The following is a 20,677-nucleotide window of genomic DNA, read 5'->3' as shown; positions in this document are numbered from 1 at the left end:
ATCCGAGGAGCAGGAAAATCAACGTTTTGGGCTGGAGCCCTTCATCAGGAATGAGGTTGGGAGCATCGGGGGTGGAGAGATAAAAGGGAGGGGGTGGGACTGTGGAGAAGGTAGCTGAGAGTGCAATAGGTGGATGAAGGTGGGGTAAAGGTGATAGGTCAGAGAGGAGGGTGGAGCAAACAAGTGGGAAGGAAGATTGACAGGTTGGACAGGTCATGAGGGCGGTGCTGAGCTGAAGGTTGGAATTGGGGTAAAGTTGGGGGAGGAGAAATGAGGAAACTGGTGAAGTCCACATTGATGCCATGGGTTGAAGGGTCCCAAGGTGGAAGATGAGGCGTTCTTCCTCTAGGCGTCGGGTGGTAAAAGAGTGGCAATGGAGGATGCCCAGGACCTGCATGGGCTTGGCAGAGTGGGAGGGGGAGTTGAAATGTTCAGCCACCGGGTGGTGGGGTTGATTGATGTGGGTGTCCCGGAGATGTTCTCTAAAGCGCTCTGCGAGAAGGCGTCCAGTTCTCCCAATGTAGAGGAGACTGCATTGGGAGCAACAGATACAGTAAATGACATTGGTGGAAGTGCAGGTGAAACTTTGATGGATGTGGAAGGCTCCTTTGGGGCCTTGGATGGAGGTGAGGGGGGAGGTGTGGATGCAGGTTTTGCAATTCCTGCGGTGGCAGGGGAGGGTGCCAGGAGGTCTGTTGGGGGCGTGGACCTAACTAGGTAGTCATGAACGGAACAGTCTTTGCGGAAAGCAGATAGGGGTGGGGAGGGAAATATATCCCTGGTGGTGGGGTCCATTTGTTGGTGGTGGAAATGTCAGTGGATGATGTGATTTATGCGGAGGTTGATGGGATGGAAGGTGAGGACCAGGAGGGTTCTGTCTTTGTTGCGGTTGGAGGGGTGGGGTTTGAGGGCGGAGGTGCAGGATGTGGATGAGATGCGTTGGTGGGCATATTCAACCATGTGGGAAGGGAAATTACAGTCTTTAAAGAAGGAGGCATCTGGTGTGTTCTGTGGTGGAACTGGTCCTCCTGGGAGCAGATGCAGTGGAGGTGGAGGAATTGGGAAAATGGAATAGCAATTTTTGCAGGAGGTAGGGTGGGAAGAGGTGTATTCCAGGTAGCTGTGGGAATCGGTGGGTTTGTAAAAAAATGTCAGTGTTGAGTCGGTCCTCGTGGATGTAGATATAGAGGTCTCGGAAGGAGAGGGAGGTGTCAAAGATGGTCCAGGGGAATTTAGAGTCAGGGTGGAATGTATTGCTGAATTTGATGAACTGTTCGGCCTCCTTGTGGGAGCACAAGGTGGCACCGATGCTGTCATCAATGTAGCAGAGGAAGAGGTGGGGAGTGGTGCCGGCGTAACTACAGAAGATAGACTGTTTTACGTAGCCAACAAAGAGATAGGCATAGCTGTGGCCCATTGCGGGAGCTCTTGGCTACCCCTTTCGTCTAGAGGAAGTGGGAGGATTGGAAGGAGAAGTTGTTGAGGGTGAGGACCAGATCAGCCAAACGAATAAGAGTGTCAATGGAAAGGTACTAGTGGGGATATCGGAAGAGGAACCAACAAAGAGCTGGAAGCCCTCGTCATGGGGGATGAAGGTGTAGAGGGACTGGATATCCATGGTGAAGATGAGGCGTTGGGGGCCAGAGAAACGTAAGTCTTGGAGGAGGTGGAGGGCGTGGGTCCTGAATATATGAAGGAGTTCCTGGACCTAGGAGATAGGACCGTATCAAGGTCCTATGGAGAGGAGTTCGGTGAGGCAGGAGCAGGCTGAGACGATAGGTCTGTCGGGATAGTCAGGCTGATAGATCTTGTGAGGAGGTAGAATCGGGCATTGCGGGATTCCCAAACTATGATGTTGGAAGCTGTGGGTGGGAGACCCCCTGAGGTGATGAGGTTGTGTTTGGTCTGGGAGATGATGGTTTGGTGATGGGGGTGTGAGGTCATGCTTGAGGGGGCGGTAGGAGGAGGTGTCTTCGAGTTTGCACCTGGCTTCAGCAGGGTAGATGTCAGTGCGCCAAATCACTACAAATTACACTTGTTCTGTTCATTCTTTTTAACTGCAACTGGAACTTGGGCGTGCTAACCTATTTACCTTTATCGAGAACTGCTTTCTACATTTTCTTCTGTCTGGCTTACAGTTAACTTGTTCCAGTACATTGTACGGTCACTCAGAGATTAGCACTTATGCCTCACAACACCAGGGACCTAGCCTCAGGTGACTGTTTGGAGTTTGCATGTTCTCTCCATGTCTGTGTTGGTTTCCTTTGGAAACTCCTGTTTCCTCCCTCATTCCAAAGATGTGCCGATTGGGTGGATTGGCCATGCTAAATTGCCTATGGTAGGCAGGCTAAGTGGATTAGCCATGGAAAATGCAGGGTTACATGGGTGGGTGAGTCTTTGGGTGGGACACTCTTCAGAGGGTTGGTGTTTACTCGATTGGTCAAATGGCCTGCTTCCATACTGTAGGGATTCTATGATTCAAAATCTCAAATAAATTCCCATATCTTCAGCCTTATCCAACATTCCATCCACTCTGAGGCTGTGCCTTTGGGTCTTAATCTCTCCTGCTACCAGAAACATCACCTCCACATCCATTCTATCCAGGCATCTCAGTATTTTGTAAGTTTCAATCAAATTCTCCCCCCTCCTCATAAACTCCAAGTACAGACCCAGAGGCTTCAACCACTCTTCATTGAACAATCCTTCATCTCAAGATCATTTTTGTAAGTCTCCTCCTGACTCCTTCCGAGCCATCACATTCTTCATTAGATGCAGGCACAAAACCGCTAAATATTCTAAATGTGGATTGATCAGAACCTTGTACAGCCTCAGCAGAACATCCTGTTGTTACATTCTAGCCCTCTCGAAATGAATGGTAACACTGCATTTGCCTTCCAAACTACCAACTGAATCTGCACATTAACCTTCAGATAATCCTGAACTAGGACTCCCAAATCCCTTTGTGCTTCAGATTTCTGAAACCTTTCCCTGTTTAGAAAATAGTGTATGCCTCGATTCTTCTTAAGAAATTACATAACCTCACACTTTCTATTCGTATTCCATCTACCACTACTTTCCCAATCTCCTCGCATGTCCAATTCCTTCTACAGCCTCTGTATCCTCTCAATACTACCTGTCCCTCCACCAAAATCTGGGTCAACTAAAAAAACTTTGCAACAATGCCCTCAGTTCCTTATCCAGATTGTTAATGTCTAACATGAATGGTTGTCGTCCCATCACAGACCCTTGTATAATTCCACTATTCACCAGCTGAAATCCTGAAAAAGACCCCTTTATCCCCATCTTTGCCTTCTGCCAGTCAGTCAATCCTCTATCCAATACAGTATCTTTATTCTAGCAGTATGGGCTCTGCTCTACTTTGTCTAACTTTCTCTTTACCTTCTGAAAAAATTCTAACAGGTTTGTCAGGCATGACCTCCCTTGATGAAGCTGAGCTGATTTCGCTGTATTTTACCATGCACTTCCAAATACTCTGCGATCTCATTCTTAAAATTGGACTTTAAAATCTTATCAATGACTGAGGTCAGGCAAACTAGCCTTTAATTTCCAGCCTCTGCTTCCCTCCCTTCTTAACAGAGCTGTTCCATTAGCCATTTTCCAGTCCTCTTGGACTCTCCCTGGCTCTAGTAATTCCTGAAAAAAAATCACAACCAATCCCTCCACAATCTCCTCAGCAGTCTCTCCAGTCTGAGTGATTTATCTGCCTTTCAGCTTCCCCAGCATCATCTCCTTAATGATGGTCACTACACTCACCTCTGACCCCTGACTGTCTCGAAGTTCTATGTATGTGAAGACTGATTCAAAATACCTATCCAGTTCCTCCGCCTTTTCTTTGTTCCAGATTACTACCACTTCAGCTTCATTTTCTGGCAATTCAATATCCACTCTTGCCTCTCTCTTACTTTTATGAGAGAGTTCTGTTTCGTGTTGGGCTTATTTAATGTTTGTGTTGGGCTTATTTAAAGACAAATATTGTAATCATTGAGGAACAGTAGCTTATTTTCAGTTAGAATCAGGATTTTAGTAAGCTTGGAAACCTGTAGTTAAATCTGCGATAGATAAAGTTTTGTCAACCAACAATTTAAGGAATATGGGTAAAAGACCGATATATTGAATTAGTCAGCAATGATCTAATTGAATGATGAAACAAGCTGATGGGGCTGAATGACCTCCTATTGTTCTGGGCTCCTAAAACTTTTTGTTTTAGTTCACAGAAGTCTTGTTTGAAGTTAGATATATGAAATTGTTTCTCTTAGAGAAAAGAGTTCTGAAAAGTTAAGAAATGGGTTCCTCCAGTGTAAAGGTTTTAGTTGAAAGCCCCACTCGAAGTGTTTAGTTAGAAGCCTGCAAGGGGTTGTTTGAATTTACAAACTCATAGAATCATAGAATTTTAAAGTGCAGAAGGAGGCCATTTGGTCTAATGTATTTGTACCAGTGCCTGAAAGAGCTACCCAGCTTAGTCACATTTTCCATCCCTGTCTCTGTAACCCTCTAAATTCATCATTTCCAACTATATATCCAACTCTCTTTTGAACCCTACTTTGGTATCAGCCTCCACCATTCTCCCAAGCAGCACATTCCAAATCTTGACAATGCTCAGTAAAGAAGTTTCTCCTCACCTCACTCCCAGCTCCTTGCTGACAATCTTGAAATTGTGACCCCTAGTTACTAACACACCAACTAATGGCAACAGATATTCTTTGTTATCCTGTCAAAACAATTCATTATTTTGAGTGCCTCAATAAAGTCACCTCTTAATCTTCTCAGCTCCAAGGAGAACAAGCGCAATTTCTCTAATCTTTCCATGTATCTAAAATCCTTCATTCCTGGTATTATTCTAATAAATCTTCTTTGCACTCTCTTAGGGCCTTAACATCCTTCCTTAAACTAGGTGCCCAGATCAGAACACCCGATTCCAAATCTGGTCTGACCAATGATTTGCACAGCTGTAAGTTGAGCAACTCAAAGTTTAGTTGTGTGAATAATCTAAGATAAAGCTGTTAAACTTGTAAGACTAGTAATTGGGGGAAGAAAAAGTTAAGGCAATCCAATAGATGTGATAGAGAAGGGAATTCTGTCTGGTGTTTGAATACTATTATGAGAATTGGGACTGAAGAGACTGTATTGTACCATGCATTGCAAAATCTTTTCAAATTCTGTTGCGTGTAAGCCATTTATTTATTAAATTTATTACACAAAATAAGTGAAGTTAAACTTCCATTTTCTTGTTAAAACCAAATCTACAACATTGCATGCTTATGTTTCAGTGAGAAACCATCAAAACACAATGGGATCTGTGAAGATTAATTTCAGTCTGGAATCTAATTTGCCAAGTAATAATGCCACCTGGGATCATAACAGTACTTAATATTGCATTGTGTAACATTTTCACAGGGTATATGACATACCTTGAGGAGGCGGTGCCTCAGTTAATTTAGATCATGTACTAGTCAACTAAATCATGGGTGCCATTCGTCTTAGTTACCAGTGATCTTGTGCTTTTCTACTGTAGAGCAGGCTGCAAGCAATAGTACCAACAAAGGACCAACAGTGTTTTATTCTCTGCTCATTAATATTCAATATTGATGACAACATTGTTTATAGTTACTGCTGACAGTAATGTGCACCTGAAATTCAGGGAGAAAGTATAGCCCATATCTGCATGGTTACAGGAATATGTTAAAAGCCACATGTGCGACCAATACTAGTGCCAAAATGTAAGTGTAGCATTCCAGTAGAACATAGAACATTACAGCTTATTACAGACCCTTCAGCCCTTGCTGTTGCGTCGACCTGTGAAACCATCTGAAGCCCACCCAACCTAAACTATTCCACTTATCCATATGTTTATCCAAAGACCATTTCAATGCCCTTAAAGTTGGACAGTCTACCACTGTTGCATCACCTCCCACTACTCTGTGAGTAAAGAAACTATCTCTGACATCTGCCCTATATCTATCACCCCTCAATTTAAAACTATGCTCCCCCCCTCCCCCGGCTAGCCATCATTGTCTGAGAAAAAAGGCTCTCACTGTCCAACCTATCTAACCCTCTGATTATCTTATACGTCTCACTTAAGTCACCTTTCAACCTCCTTCTCTGTAATGAAAACAATTCCCTCAGCCTTTTCTCATAAGACCTTCACTCCATACCATGCAACATCCTAGAAAATTTCCTTTGAACCCTTTCCAAAGCTTCCACACCCTTCCTATAATGTGGTGACTAGAACTGTACGCAATACTCCCAAGTGCAACCGCACCAGTTTTGTGTAGCTGCAGCATGACCTCATGGCTCTGAAACTCAGTCCCACTCCAATAAAAGCCAATAGATCATATGCCTTCTTACCAACCCTATCAACCTGGGTGGCAACTTTCAAGCATCTATGCACATGGACACCAAGATATCTCTGCTCATCTACACTGCCAAGAATCTCACCATTAGCCCAGTACTCTCTATTTTTGTTGCTCCTTCAAAAGTGAATCACCTCGCACTTTTCCCCAATAAACTCCATTTGCCACCTCTCAGCCCAGCTCTGCTGCTTATCTAAGTCCGTCTGTAACCTGCAACATCCTTCGGCACTATCATCTGCAAATTTACTCACCCATCCATGTATGCCCTCATCCACGTCATTTATAAAAATTACAAACAGCAGTGGCCCCAAAACAGATCCTCGTGGTACACCACTAGTAACTGAACTCCAAGATGAACATCTCCTATCAATCACCACCCTCTGACTTCTTTCAGCTTGCCAGTTTCTGATCTAAACTGCTAAAATCACCCTCAATCCCATGCACTTTCCCCGTGTCTGTGGGGTTTCCTCCAGGTGCTTACGTTTCCTCCCTCGTTTCCAAAAAAAAGATATGCAGGTCAGATGAATTGGCAATGCTAAATTGCCCATAGTGTTAGGTGCATTAATCGGGGTAAATGTAGGGAAATGAATCTGTGTGGGTTACTCTTCAGAGGGTCAAGTTTGGACTTGTTGGGCCGAAGGGCCTGTTTCCACATTGTAGGGAATCTAATCTAAAGATTACAGTGGGCAGATCTGGGCACCACACCTTAGGAAATTTATATTGGATGTGGAAGGAGTACAATACAAGTTTACAAGAATGATACCTGGACTTCAAGGGTTATGTTATGAGGAGAGATTGTACAAATTTGGCCTGTTTTCTCTCGAGTTCAAAAGGTTACAAGGTGATTTGATCAAAGTCTTCAAGATATTAACAGGAAAGGACCAGATAGAAAGATAAACTATTTCTACAGGTTGAGCATTCTAGAGCTCGGGGCATATCTATACTTGTTCCTTTAAATCCACGATAACACATTTTTGCTACCACATTTTTACTACCCGCAACATGTAAAATTTGTAAATTAAAAGTCTATAACATAAGACTCCAATGAAATAGTCTCATATTTTTGTCTTCAAATCTTTCTAAGGATGTAAGAGGATTGTGGTCCATTTACACAACCATCCCTGACACATTCTCCGTCACATAAACGTTAAAATATTGTAAGGCCAGTACCAAACTCAATAATCCTTTATCGCTGGTACAGTATTTTCTTTGATGGGTGTTGAGATTCTTTGAAAAGTAGCTAATTGGTCGTTCAATTCCATCATCTTCCTGTAGCAGTACAGCTGCAATTCCTATATCGTTAGCATCGATTACAGCTTTGATGGGTTTCAAAACATTGGGTGTAGCTAAAACTGGTGCGGTGGTCAATACTGCTTTTAAATTGTCAAATGCCTCCTGGCATTGCTCTGTCCACTGATATTTTTATATTCTTCTTTAGTAAATCTGTTAGCAGTGCCACTCTGCTGCTGAAGTTTGGAACAAGCTTCCAGTAGAATCCATTTAGTCACAAAAATCAAAGCACCTCTTGCTTCAAGAATGGTCATGGAAGTTTCTTGATGGTCTTCATCTTCATAATCCTTGGGGTCAACCTTCCATGACCGCTCTTATGTCCCAAGAGCATCACCTCTGCCTTTGCAGATTCTGTTTTCTTTAAGTTTATTACCAGTTTTGCTTCTCGTAATCGTTCAAAGAGCTCTGCTAACTGAACCATGTGATCTTTCCATGACTCGCTAAAGATCACTACATCATCCTGATAAACGGCACAGTTTGTTAATCCAGCCACAAGTCTTTCATGAGTCTTTGGAATGTTGCGTGTGCCTTCTTCATTCCAAAGGGCATCACTTTGAATCGATACAGCTCATTTGGGGTTACGAATGCAGAAACCTCTTCTACTTTCCCTGAAAAGTACCTGCCAATAACCGTGCAGTAAGTCCAATTTTGTGATGTAAGTGGCTTGTCTAACTTTCTCTATGCAGCCATCCAATCTTGGTGTTGGATAGGAGTCCAATTTTGTTATGGCATTGTCCTTTCAATACTTCACACAAAATTGTTGTGTCCCATCAGGTTTGGGAACTAACATGATTGGCAAACTCCACTTACTCTGATTTAGTTCAATGATGTCTTTGTTGAGCATCACATCCATGTCCTTCTGGACCTGTGTAGATTTGAAAGGATTAAGTCTGTAAGGGTGTTGTTTTATCAGAACAGCATTTCCTATTTCCACCTCGTGCACAATAGTACTCGTCCTCCCCATCTTATTCCTGTATACGTCCTCATACTGCTGTAACAAATCTTTCAGCTGGGCTCTTTACTCCTGAGACAGATAGTTCACTAAGCTATCCCATTCCTCAAGGACTTACTCATTATTTACGTACTTTGAGGCACATCAAACTCATTTGATTCCTCACTCTGCAGGGCAGTAACTAACACCTGTTTCTCTAGTTCCCTATCTCTATTACAGTAAGCTTTCAACATATTCACATGACATACCCGATACAGTTTTTTTTCTATCCAGTATCTTTACCAGATAGTTTAACTAGCTTAAATTTTTCTCAGTTTGATAGGGACCACTAGACCTGGCTTTGAAGGGATCTCCTACCACTGGCAACAATGCTAACATGTCATTCTCAGAGGAAAACAGCCGAATTTTAGAGTTTTTTTTAATCTGCCACCATCTTCATTCTATGCTATGCCCTTTTCAGGTGCTGTTCAGTTAACTCACCTAACCGATTTAATCCCTCCGTCACCTCCCACACATATTCCAATTGTGAGATCTCTGACTTTCATCCTTCAATTTATCTTAAATTAATTTCAAAGGCCTTCTCGTTTCATGTCTGGATATTAACTCAAAGGAAGTAAACTGAGTAGATTCATTTGGGGCATCTCTAATGGCAAACAATACAAATGGGATACCTTTATCCCAAACAATTATGTAACCCTGACAGTATGCTCTTACATTCTTCAGGGTCTGATGCCACCTTTCTAAGGCTGCCGGGGATTTAGGGTGGTATGCACTTGATATTAAGTGCTGTTTGCCTAAGCTATCCATGACTTCTGTAAACAGCCTAGTAATAAAATTAGACTCTTGGTCTGACTAATCTATCTGGTAGCTCATACTGGGTAAAGAGAGCTACTACTCTTCCACCACCCTTTTTGCCTTAACACTCTGTAATGGAATTGCCTATGGAAATCTGCTAGACCCATCCATTATGGTTAGCAAATACTGGTTCCCACTTTTACTTTTAGGGAGGAGATCTACACAATCAATCATAACTCATGTAAAAGGTTCTTCAAATGTGGGAATTGGCAACAAAGATGCTGTTTTATTACTGCCTGTGGCTTAGCTACCATTTGGCATGTATGACATGTACAGCAAATTTCAACCACATCCTTGTGCAGTCCAGGCCAATAGAAATGCTTTTGAACCTTAACCTGAGTCTTCCTCACCCCTAGGTGACATCCTACTGGTAATTCTTGTGCTACCCAGAATACCTCCTGCCTGTATGGTACTGGCCTGGCAACACAATCTGGTGCACTTCCACCCATTTCTCCTCTGCACTAACCTGTCATGGTCTCCATTTTCATCTCAGGATTCTACCTTTAAGATAATAACTCTCAGGAATACATTCTGATTCCTTTTCTGAGTATGCATCAATATTTTTTTTTATTGTCTCATATTTCTGTTGTAAGTCTATTAGCCTTCCAGGAATAAACACTTTGCGCCTGTTCAGGTTTTTCCTGCACCATCACATCAAACCTGGTGTCTGTTAACTGAACCTCAACTCCTTCATCTTTCTCTTTAGTTTTTGCTTCATGCTGTGACTTTACAATAGTGGGATCTTGTTAGTACACAGTCTGGAAAAATTCCAGGGGATTTTTCTTTTAACTCCTCAGTTCCCTGGTCTTTCTTTGGCTTCTCCACAGCAAGGGTGTCACTCCCACCTTGGATCCTGCTCAATCATTCCCAAGAACAAACTGTATTCCTGGAACTGACTTCCTGTCAATCACTCCCACTATTCACCCTGATCTTAAACAGGGGAATGTCCACCTGTCCATCTATTCCACAAATTACCACTCTCTCAGGAATGTCAGGAAGAGTGTAAATACATTCATCTGTTACTATTAGAAACTGATCAGCTCCTGTATCTCTCAAAATCATAATTTCTTTCCCTTCTCCTCCTATTCTTCTTGAAATTTACAGACAAGATGAAGTTTCGATAAGGGATCAGGCTAACTCAATATCCAGCCTGTGCCTAGTTTGTTCACTCTACTGCAGCTCGTTGACTTTTCTTGGGGTTTCCTTTACGACTTTCACTAATAGCACTGGCTTAGCCTCTTTTACCGCATCTTTTTCTACAGTGCCTTACTTCCACCACCAGCACTGTGTTTTTGTGTGTTCCCACCTTCTGGCAGTGAAAACACCTTTTCCCAATACCCCTCTTAAACCATCAGCACTGTAGTTTTGTGTGTCCCACTCCACTACAGTGAAAACACCTGAGGCCTTTCACCTCCTTTCCACCCTCTTGAGTTTCCTTTTTTACTTGTGGTAAACTATTACCAATGTGCTCTACTTTTTTGTTTTGTAGTGAAGGATTTTCACATCTCCCAATTTCTATCTCTCACAGGATGAAATTCCTGGTGGAAGCTATATTTCATATTATGTACCAATGCATATTCATCTGCCATCTCTGCTGCTCTTTTCACTTCTTGAACTTTCTGTTCATCCACCTGAACATCTCTGGAAGTGAGCTTTTAAACTCCTCCAGCAAAATAATCTATCTTAGAGCCTCTTAGACCTTATCTATTTTTAAGATCCGCACCCATCTATCAAAATTACTGTGTTTAATTCTTTCGAACTCCACATCAGTCTGACCTGGTTCCTTCTTTATACTTCTGAACCACTGTCTATTCACTTCTGGTACTAATTCATAAGCATTCAAAATAGCCTTTTGACATCTGCATAATCTCTTGACCCCTCATCTGACAGCGCTGCAAATATCTCACTGGCTCTGCTACCAGTTTAGCCTGAACTAGCATTACCCACAAGTTCTCTGGCCACTTCATCTGCCAACCCAATTTTTCAAATGAAATAAAAAAGGCTTTGACAACTTTCTCATAAAAATGTGGTAATGTTTTAACATATTTGTATACATCACTATCTTCTTTCTTCATGGCCATCCTGTTAACTTGACTTTCCTGACTAATTCGCAACTTCTGATGTTCAATTCTCTTTCTTTTTGTTCAGGTAAGAACTTTCTCTCCCTTTCTTTTCCCTCTTCTCTCTCTTTCTTTTTCCTCTCTCTTGCTGTTTTTCCTCTGACATGGCTCATCTTTCCCTTTCTTTATATTCTAACTCCATTTGCCTCAAATGCAATTTAAGTTTTCTAACTCTACTTGTTTGTTTTTCTGATACACCTAAGTGCTTGACCAACTCCATTAGAATTTTCATTTTCTTTTTGTCTCTGGTTAAACCCAATCCTAACCTATTCACTAAATCTAAAAGTATGTCCTTCCTCAGTCTTTCTAAGCTTTCTTGGCAAATTTGGAAAGCTTCTTCAAACCCCAGAACCTCTTTTGCAATCTTAAAAGCAATTTCCCTCACTTTTAAGTGAACCAATCTCAAGTAACTGAAATTTTAAAAAAAATACTTTTTTCACCTACGTTTTACTTAAAGATCTAGGACACTAATCGGCAAGTGTTTAAAACTGCTGGGATCTTTTGTACCCCAAATTTGTTCAAATCTGTCCAAATCTCAGCGTGGATCTGTCTAAATCCATCCAAATCTTGGACCCGAGCTCCCAAACTGCTCTGACCCAGAGGTGAACCCCTCTGTTAATTAAACCAAACACCCAGAGAAGCTCGCCTCACCTCATAATCTGTTAAAATATGAGTGGCTCAGAACTCCCCAGTTCCACTATTTAAAGAAATCAATTTATTTTTTCAACTCTAAAAGTGAACATTAAGCAACCATTCACAACTCTAAACACCCCTTTCTCTTAAATGCTGGTTATCTGCCTCCAAATCTATAACAATATGCTATCCCAATAAGACCTTATTAAACTTATATCAACTTAATTTCAAAACCACACAGTCACTGTCATCTTCTGTGCCTTTCCTTTTCCAGCTGAAGATCTGCCTGGGTTGTTGTCTTTATTTTACTGCGAGTATGTTTCATATGAAGCGATTCCTTTGATAGAATGTTTCCTAATTTCTTGGAGAGCAAGATGTTAGCTCTGCAGACATTTCTGTCTCGACAGCAGTTGCTCTCTGACCAATTTTCAAAATGTTCACATTTTATATGCCCACAATGTTGGATCGTCTCATTGGTTCAATGTTGGCAAAACAATAAATTTAAGCTCGATTGGGTTTTAGTATCCTGGGGCATAATTTAAACTGATTGGTTAAATTTAAATTGTTGTCAAAACAGCAACCAAAACTCAGGTATTCATTTCATAGCCAAATGTTACATATTTTCAATTTTCCAGTACACTCTGGGACTGCCATCGAGTAACATGTGCAGGTGCTTGTCCGCTGTCAGTTCACAACTCTCTCTTAAAGGAACAGTTCACACCTTCAACTTCATGACATGATCTACTATACAAATACAATTATGACAACAATTTCACAATACAGGATCTAAAGTAGCATGTATTTTTCCTTATGTTAACAAATTAATATTTAACTTCTGTTCTCATCCACAGGAAAATGTCAACATTGATGAAGCGGCTCGATGTTTGGTCAAACACATCATGGATAGTGAAAATGATCTTGCACAGTCTGTTGAGTCTGATGTTGTCACCCCAGCACTCAATTCCTTCAGAAGCAACAGCAGCTGCTCATCTTGTTTTAAGTCTTAGATTTGGATCTAGTTGTAACAGGCCTGTTACAACTTCCATACTTACGTTTGTATTTGAAATAAGAACATTATTAACTGGAATCTGAATGGTGGTGGAATTTTGAAAAATGTGAAAGAATTGAAATTTCAGTTACAATAACTTGCAATGATGTATCTCATGTCTAACAGAAAAATCAATCCACAGTGCTTCACAGGATTAGGAAAGAAAAGGCAGTTTTATGTCACAAAAGAAGTTTTGTGTCACACAAATGACTAATTTTGGACCAGGCACTGTCTTTACATTGTGCATTCAAAAGAAGAAGAGGATAAAATTCAACTTTGACAGGGGCAGAAAAGGGGCTATAGCAGATGAGTTATTCCAATAGAAAGGAATGCTAGTAGGATATATGTCAGCAACTGATCTACCCCTGCCCGTTCTGAACCCCAGCCAGACATAAATTTCATTTCCAGTGTAATTTTTATCTGCCAGTGGTGCGAATCAAAATATAATCACATACGTTTGGCAGCATTTTATGATTTCATGAATGTTTGCTGGATGTTTTGTGATACCCACTGCCATCTTACTTGCCATTCTATTTATATTAAAAAAATTAAGCCATGAGGACTGGTACATCTATGAGGCAAGAGGAGGAAGGTGATATTGAGCATAGTGCTACCCCAAATCCCTTAAATCGTAATCCTCTTTCTACAACTTCTTATGTAACATCTTTTGAAATGCCTTCTGAAAACCCAAATATCTAATCTCCATTGGTTTTCTTTCATTTTCCCTTCAAAGCACATTCTCAAAAGAGATTTGTAAAACACAATTTCCATTTCATAAAATTTTTCATTCTGCCTAATTATGTTACGATTTTCCAAGTGCCATCTACAAACTATCTTAGATTCTGTCATTTACCTTACTACCAGGTCAGAGAGCCTGTCAAAATGATTCAGATATTCTTGAACCAAGGTGATCTATCCAGATTCCCCTTCCCTAATGAGATGTGTTTTTTCACTTGCTGCAGCTGAGTGGTAAATCCAAAATTTAATTTAGTTACAAGTCTGTTAAGCACAACAGTATTTAATTCTTAACCATTCATCAAAATAACAAAAACAGAATTTTACCTAAGACAAACATGGGAAAAACTCATATTAATTACCTTTGTGCTATTGTACTCCAGTGTACAGATTACTATTATTCTTTGAGGGGGGATATTACTTTGGAACTTCTGAGTTTGTCACCGTAAGTTTGATGGAAACTTACTTATAAGTATAAATCATGTTCTCTTCTGTGAAAGTAATGGGAATAGAAGCTTTGATGAGATTCACCCACGCTGACATGTGCAAAATATTCATGATGTGCAAAAGAGACTAAATTATTGCCTTCAAACACAGAGTGTGTTCCTTCCAGCTTTCATTTCACCTCTTATTCTAACCTTGGGAAGCTAGTGTTGCAGTGATTTAAATGGAAGTTCAGAGACAGAACTGTTGATATCTGTTACCTTGTGATACTAATGATTGGTATGATTCATTTCTTTGGAAAGAAGCTGGAAATGCCTGGCTCTAGTATTTGAGTCATATCTTTTGTCTCAGTTGAGATATTGATTTTAATAGAATAAAGCATGCTGCTCTTTCTCAATTTAGAATAGAAAATTGGGTTACAGAAAATAGCAAACAGTTCTAACAGAAATATTTTTGTTAGCTGTTAGGTTCAGGGAAAGAGTCTTGGCATATTTGAATACCACTCTGAGTGCTGCTCAATCTCCATTCTGTTTCAGCTATGACACTGAACTCCTGCGTAGCAGAGTATTTGCATTTTTATACCTTCTGCATGAAGGAGTTTTGAGTTGTTCTGTACAGTAGAGACAAAGAACAATGTCAATGTTGAAATGTCTGTCTGTATTGGAACAATTCAAAAACAATCACAAGACTTTAAAATGGAAACATAAATGACCCCTATTAAATTTGATGTTCAAATCTCAACAGTTTAGAATTTGACTAGTATCTCTTTTACACAGAAAGGCTTCAACCTGAATTGTTACATTGGTAATGATTAATCTGGTGCTGAATCATAGTACTACTCATTAACTCATCTGGTTGGTGAATCCAAGTATTCGTAGCTGCTTGCAAACAGGCAACAGGGACCCTCTTGAGGCACAGTGATAATGTCCCTATCTTTAGACTAGGAGGCCTGTGTTCAAGGCCCACCTGCTGCAAAGATGTGTCAAAATGTTTCTGAACAGGTTGATTGGAGAAATAGGTTTTTTAAAAAGATCATCCACGGCTAAAATCCTTACAAGGGGGCCCTCTTGTGGCTCAATATTATGTCTCTGCCCCTGAACTGGGAGGCCTGGGTTCAAGTCCCACCGGTTCCAGAGGTATGTAATAACATCTCTATACAGGTTGATAAGAAAAGTAGGTTATTCTTTTTAATGCAAACAGGTAACAAGGACCCTCTTATAGTGCAGTGGCAGTATCCCTACCTCTGGACTATGTGACCTGGGTTCAAATCCCACCTGCTCCAGAGTTTGCAATATCATCTCTGAACAGGTTGATTAGAAAAATAGTGTAAATTTGACAGCATTAATCACAGATTTTTAAATTGCTGGCTCTTGATTTTTATTTTATTTTGCTGATGATCATTTTGTCACAATGGATGTTAATATACACATATTGTGTATATCCATATAAAAAGGAAAATATTGCAATCATTGCATGATTCTAGGAACCACACAAAATAACCTCAGATCATGTAACCTGTACATTTGTATAATGTGAAGCTTGTTTTTATTTTAGAATTAGAAGCTCCCTATTTCTGTTGATGCATACAACAGACAAATACACAAGCTTACATTTGTTTCCATTGATAATTTTTTTTCCCCCTAGAACAGGTTACCAGAGGCCATATTGTGATCTGCATTAGTCCACATCAAACATACCTGACCAAGAGGATTTCACATTCTAATAGCCTGCTATTGCCAAACCTTTGGAGTGGGACTTGGTGCAAATCTTTTGACTCTCATGGATAGGTGCTGCCCACTACACCACAAGACTGCCAATAAAACCTTTTTTTACTGAAAGATTAAAGGTTCTGTTTTCCCTTGCACTCCCTAGTCATCACAAACTAGTAGAAGTATTGCAAACTTAAGAAGTGAGCGAATTGCCAAGAGACACTAATGGCTACTAGAAACTGTTTTGATGTTGCTGATATGTGGTAACCACCTGCACAATAATGCATCCAACATTGTTTATTAAGTGGCATGGGGACTGACTTTACAAATTCTGTGGCCGCATTCCTGTCAAATCTCACAGATGGGAAAATGCAAATCTTTTTGGGAATTGTAAATGTGACATTTGGCATTCTACACTGACACTCTGGTATACTGGCCAACACAATATTAAAAAAAATCTTTCAATTTCACAATTTTAGTAATCTCAAAAACTTGCTTTTTTTTTGCTGTGACTAGTCAATCTAGTGACCCCATTTAATAATAGGATTATGTGTTGATTTGATGAACTGTTCTCTGGCAAATTAGTTGTGGAGCAGTGAAATATGTATTCTTGTAATTTCTCTACTAACTCTCTGTTCAGAGTAGGACAGTAGTAATAAAACCCAAGCAGATTTTGTCTCTGTGGAAGGAATGGAAATTACTGCTGCAAGTTAAATGCTCATGGGCCTCTCTCCAGAATAGCAGACAGCAATGGACACAATGTCTAAGCATGAAACAGCTACAGGGTGACTACAGGTGAAAGAGCATCCAGATTTTCTGAACCATTCCCAGGGGGTGATAGTGAGAAAGGATTGGTGGTTTGCTAGAAGTGACAAAGTCAGAAGTCACACAACACCGGGTTATAGTCCAGCAGGTTTATTTGAAATCACAAGCTTTTGGAGCACTGCTCCTTCATCAGGTGAAGTGATTGTGATTCTGAATAAACCTGCCAGACTATAACTTTGTCATGTGACTTCGGACTTTGCCTGTCCCAGCCCAACACCAGCACCTCCACACCATTGCTAGAAGTGAACCTTATGAAAGCAAGTTAGGGTTATATAGAAAGAAGTAAAAAGAACCCTGTCACTATTGTGAGGGAGAACAGATAAATGTGAAGCATCTCCACTCATTATTATTATTATTAAAAACACTTGTGTGTTCTCTCCTTTGTCTGGTTTCACTATATCCCACCAAGATTTTCACCTCTCATGACCACTCCACATGCTCTGAGGAGAGGACTTCTTTCAACCTTTTCTCATGATGAGTTTTAGCTTCTAGCAAGAGCAAACCTTTTACTCATTGAAGCGTTTTGCAGTAGGCAGCTCCCTGCAGTCATTCTCAGGGCATTAGTTGGGCTGTATTCATAGAATCCCTACAGAACAGAAGCAAGCCATTCAGCCTATTGAGTCCTTACTGACCCTCCAAAAAGCATCCCATCTAAATCTACTTCGCCCCCGACCCTATCCCCATAAACCTGCATTTCCCATGGCTAACCTACACAACCTGGACACCACAGGAAATGTATGGCCAATCTATGTAACCTGCACATTTTTGGACTGTGGGAGGAAAGGGAGCAACTGGAGGGAACTCTGTTGGAAATGGGAGAAAGCGCAAACTCCATCATTCACTCGAGGCTGGAATTGAACCCCGGTCCTTTTGTTGTGAGGCAGAAGTATGAACCACTAAACCACCATGTATAGCAGCATCAAAATTAATGTAGCTTGATCAGTTTTAGAGATGTAATTCATAATTGCAGAGATAGTTTTGACCCTAAATAAATATCTTGACTCCGTGGCTCTGCATTTAATTATGGGATTAGAAGAGCTGGTCGTGGGATAACTTTTCCATTGTTCACCTGTCAGTGGTTTGTAGCAAGATGTATATTTTGCAAAAGAGTATTTTTAGACATCTTGGACATTGTGACTTTTTAATAGTAGACACAAATTTGCTCCTGTCCATTTTAAATCAGAGTAAAAGATAAATGTTTATTCACTCGACACCTAGAATTTAAACAGAACAAAATACTCACATACTCAAGCACAGAAAAGAAAAGATGAATTTTACAGATAATACCTGTACTTAGGCTACGAATGGAATAACAAGAGAATAAACTATGTGTTGAAATTGGTTATCTAAGATGAACTTGGTCAGGCTTGGATGGTGATCCTCTTATATGATTTATTGAAGGTGAATGAAGGTTGGATGTCTCTCTGGATTTTCAGATGAAACTACAATTAGCCTTGGCAGAAAGAGATGTGCTGTTGTTGCTGGTGGGAACAAATTAGTTGCTTTCTTACTTCCACAGTCAACTGGTTGTTAAACATGTGAAGGATTGTTCCCTCATATGTTCTGTCAAAATATAACCTGACTTGTCAATGGCTGGTTAAAGGCTTAACAGCAATGTAGATTTGTTCAATACTTCGCATCAGTTGTATGATACTTTGATCTTTTACTATAAATTTTGTGTCCTATGATTCTGCCCCACTAGCTACCTGAGGAAGGAGCAGTGTTCCAAAAGCTTGTATTTCTAAATAAACCTGTTTGACTATAACCTGGTGTTGTGTGATTTTTAACGTAGTTCTAGTCTGAGCAGCAATAGCGAATAGTCACTTGACATTCAGCTAACACTTTAGCACATTTTACTAAAAAGTAGTTAAAGGAGTAGGTTATCTTTGCTGAGTCTGGCAATTATGAGGACTGGATTGTTACTTTCCTGACAAATTCCTGAGTATGACATTTTGTGCAGGAGACAGTGATTGAGACCACAAATAACTATACCTAAATAGATCTATTTATAAAACTGAATATTTTACCCCACAAGACGGCACGGTGGCACAGTGGTTAGCACTGCTGCCTCACAGCGCCGGAGACCTGGGTTCATTTCCCGCCTCAGGCGACTGACTGTGTGGAGTTTGCACGTTCTCCCCGTGTCTGCGTGGGTTTCCTCCGGGTGCTCCGGTTTCCTCCCACAGTCCAAAGATGTGCAGGTCAGGTGAATTGGCCATGCTAAATTGCCCGTAGTGTTAGGTAAGGGGTAGATGTAGATGTAGGGGTATGGGTGGGTTACGCTTCGGCGGGGCGGTGTGGACTTGTTGGGCCGAAGGGCCTGTTTCCACACTGTAAGTAATCTAATCTAATGACAGTATCACTTGGGACTCACCTGTTAGAATGAAATAAATTGTACAATTAGGTAGTTCTTGCATCACCCTTAGCTTAATTGGGAAGCAAATGGATCGGCTTTGTGAATGGGGGCATTGATGTTTTTGACTTAGGATGAAGTTCCACCAGACTAATGTGGCAAAGGTCACTTGGTACTGTCTGGAAGGCTTCAACTGCATATAAATTCAAAACAGTTGTCACCTTCATGGAAAAATACTGTTTTCCTAAAGTAATTTTTAAATGTCATTCATTGGATGCACGACCTCACTGGCTGGCTGGCAGATATTGCCCATCCTTAGCTGTGCTTGAGAAGGTGGTGGTGAGCTGCTTTCTCGATCAGCTGTAGTCCACCTGTTGAAGGTTGACCCACAATGCCATGATGGAGCAAATTCCCGGATTCTGACCAGTGACTGAGGAGTAGCCACATTTTTCCAAATCAGGATGGTGAGTGGCTTGGAGGGAACTTGTAGGTTGTGGTGTTTCCATGTATCTGCTGCTGTTGTCCTTCTAGATGAAAGTAATTTCTAGATGGGTTTGGAAGGTGATGTCTAAGGATCTTACATGAATTTCTGCAGTGCATCTTCTAGGTAGTACACACTGCTGTTACTGAGCATTGATGGTGGAGGGAATGGATGTTTTCATTGAAATAATGCCAGTCAAGCAGGCTGCTTTGAATGGTGTCAAGCTTCTTGAGTGTTTTTGGATCTGCACCCATTCAGGCAAATGAGGAGTATTCAAGCACATTCCTGATTTGTGCCTTGGAAATGATGGACAGGCTTTGGGGACTCAGAATGTGAGTGCCTCACGGCAGTATTCGCAGCCTCTGACATGTTCTTGTAGCTACTGTGTTTATGTGGTGAGTTCGGTTGCGTTTCTGGTCAATGGTAATCCCAAGACTGTTAATAGTGGGGCATTCAGTGAAGGTAACACTATTGTGCAACAAACGATGGCAGTTATTGGAGATGGTCATTGCCTGACACGTGTATTGTGCGAATGTTACTTGCCATTTGTCAGCCTAAGCCTAGATACTTCCAGATCTTGTTACATTTGAACATGGACTGCTTCAGTATCTGAGGAGTCATGAATGGTGCTGAGCATTATGCAACCATTGGCAAAGTTCTGACCGTATAATGGAGGGAGTATCATCGGATGGAAGGAAATAGGAGGGATTACTATGATGCTTTGATACAATTTGCAGGAGTTAGATCAGTTGCCCTTAGCTATTAGCATTTATGAACACATCTTATTCCTTTTTATATCCCACAATAGGCTGCAATAGGAGAATTTAGTCCAGGGTTTTATGTATCTCCACTTTGTCTGTT

General features: G+C 40.9%; 1 protein-coding gene across 1 annotated transcript in view; it reads left to right on the top strand.

Annotated features, from left to right (window-relative positions):
• The window catches only part of LOC140481489 (ras-related protein Rab-38-like), a 79,238-nt gene extending 60,491 nt beyond the window's left edge, over nucleotides 1–18,747 (top strand). Inside the window, exon 3 of the mRNA XM_072577756.1 lies at nucleotides 13,073–18,747. Within this exon, the coding sequence (XP_072433857.1) occupies nucleotides 13,073–13,228 (156 nt within the window). The 3' untranslated portion in view covers nucleotides 13,229–18,747. The remainder of the gene's footprint in view (nucleotides 1–13,072) is intronic.
• Nucleotides 18,748–20,677: the final 1,930 nt, after the last annotated feature.

Source organism: Chiloscyllium punctatum, chromosome 9 (assembly GCF_047496795.1).
Source record: "Chiloscyllium punctatum isolate Juve2018m chromosome 9, sChiPun1.3, whole genome shotgun sequence".
Taxonomy (NCBI): Eukaryota; Metazoa; Chordata; class Chondrichthyes; order Orectolobiformes; family Hemiscylliidae; genus Chiloscyllium; species Chiloscyllium punctatum.
The sequence above is the reverse complement of the archived record's forward strand: the minus strand, read 5'-3'. Positions and strand labels throughout refer to the sequence as shown.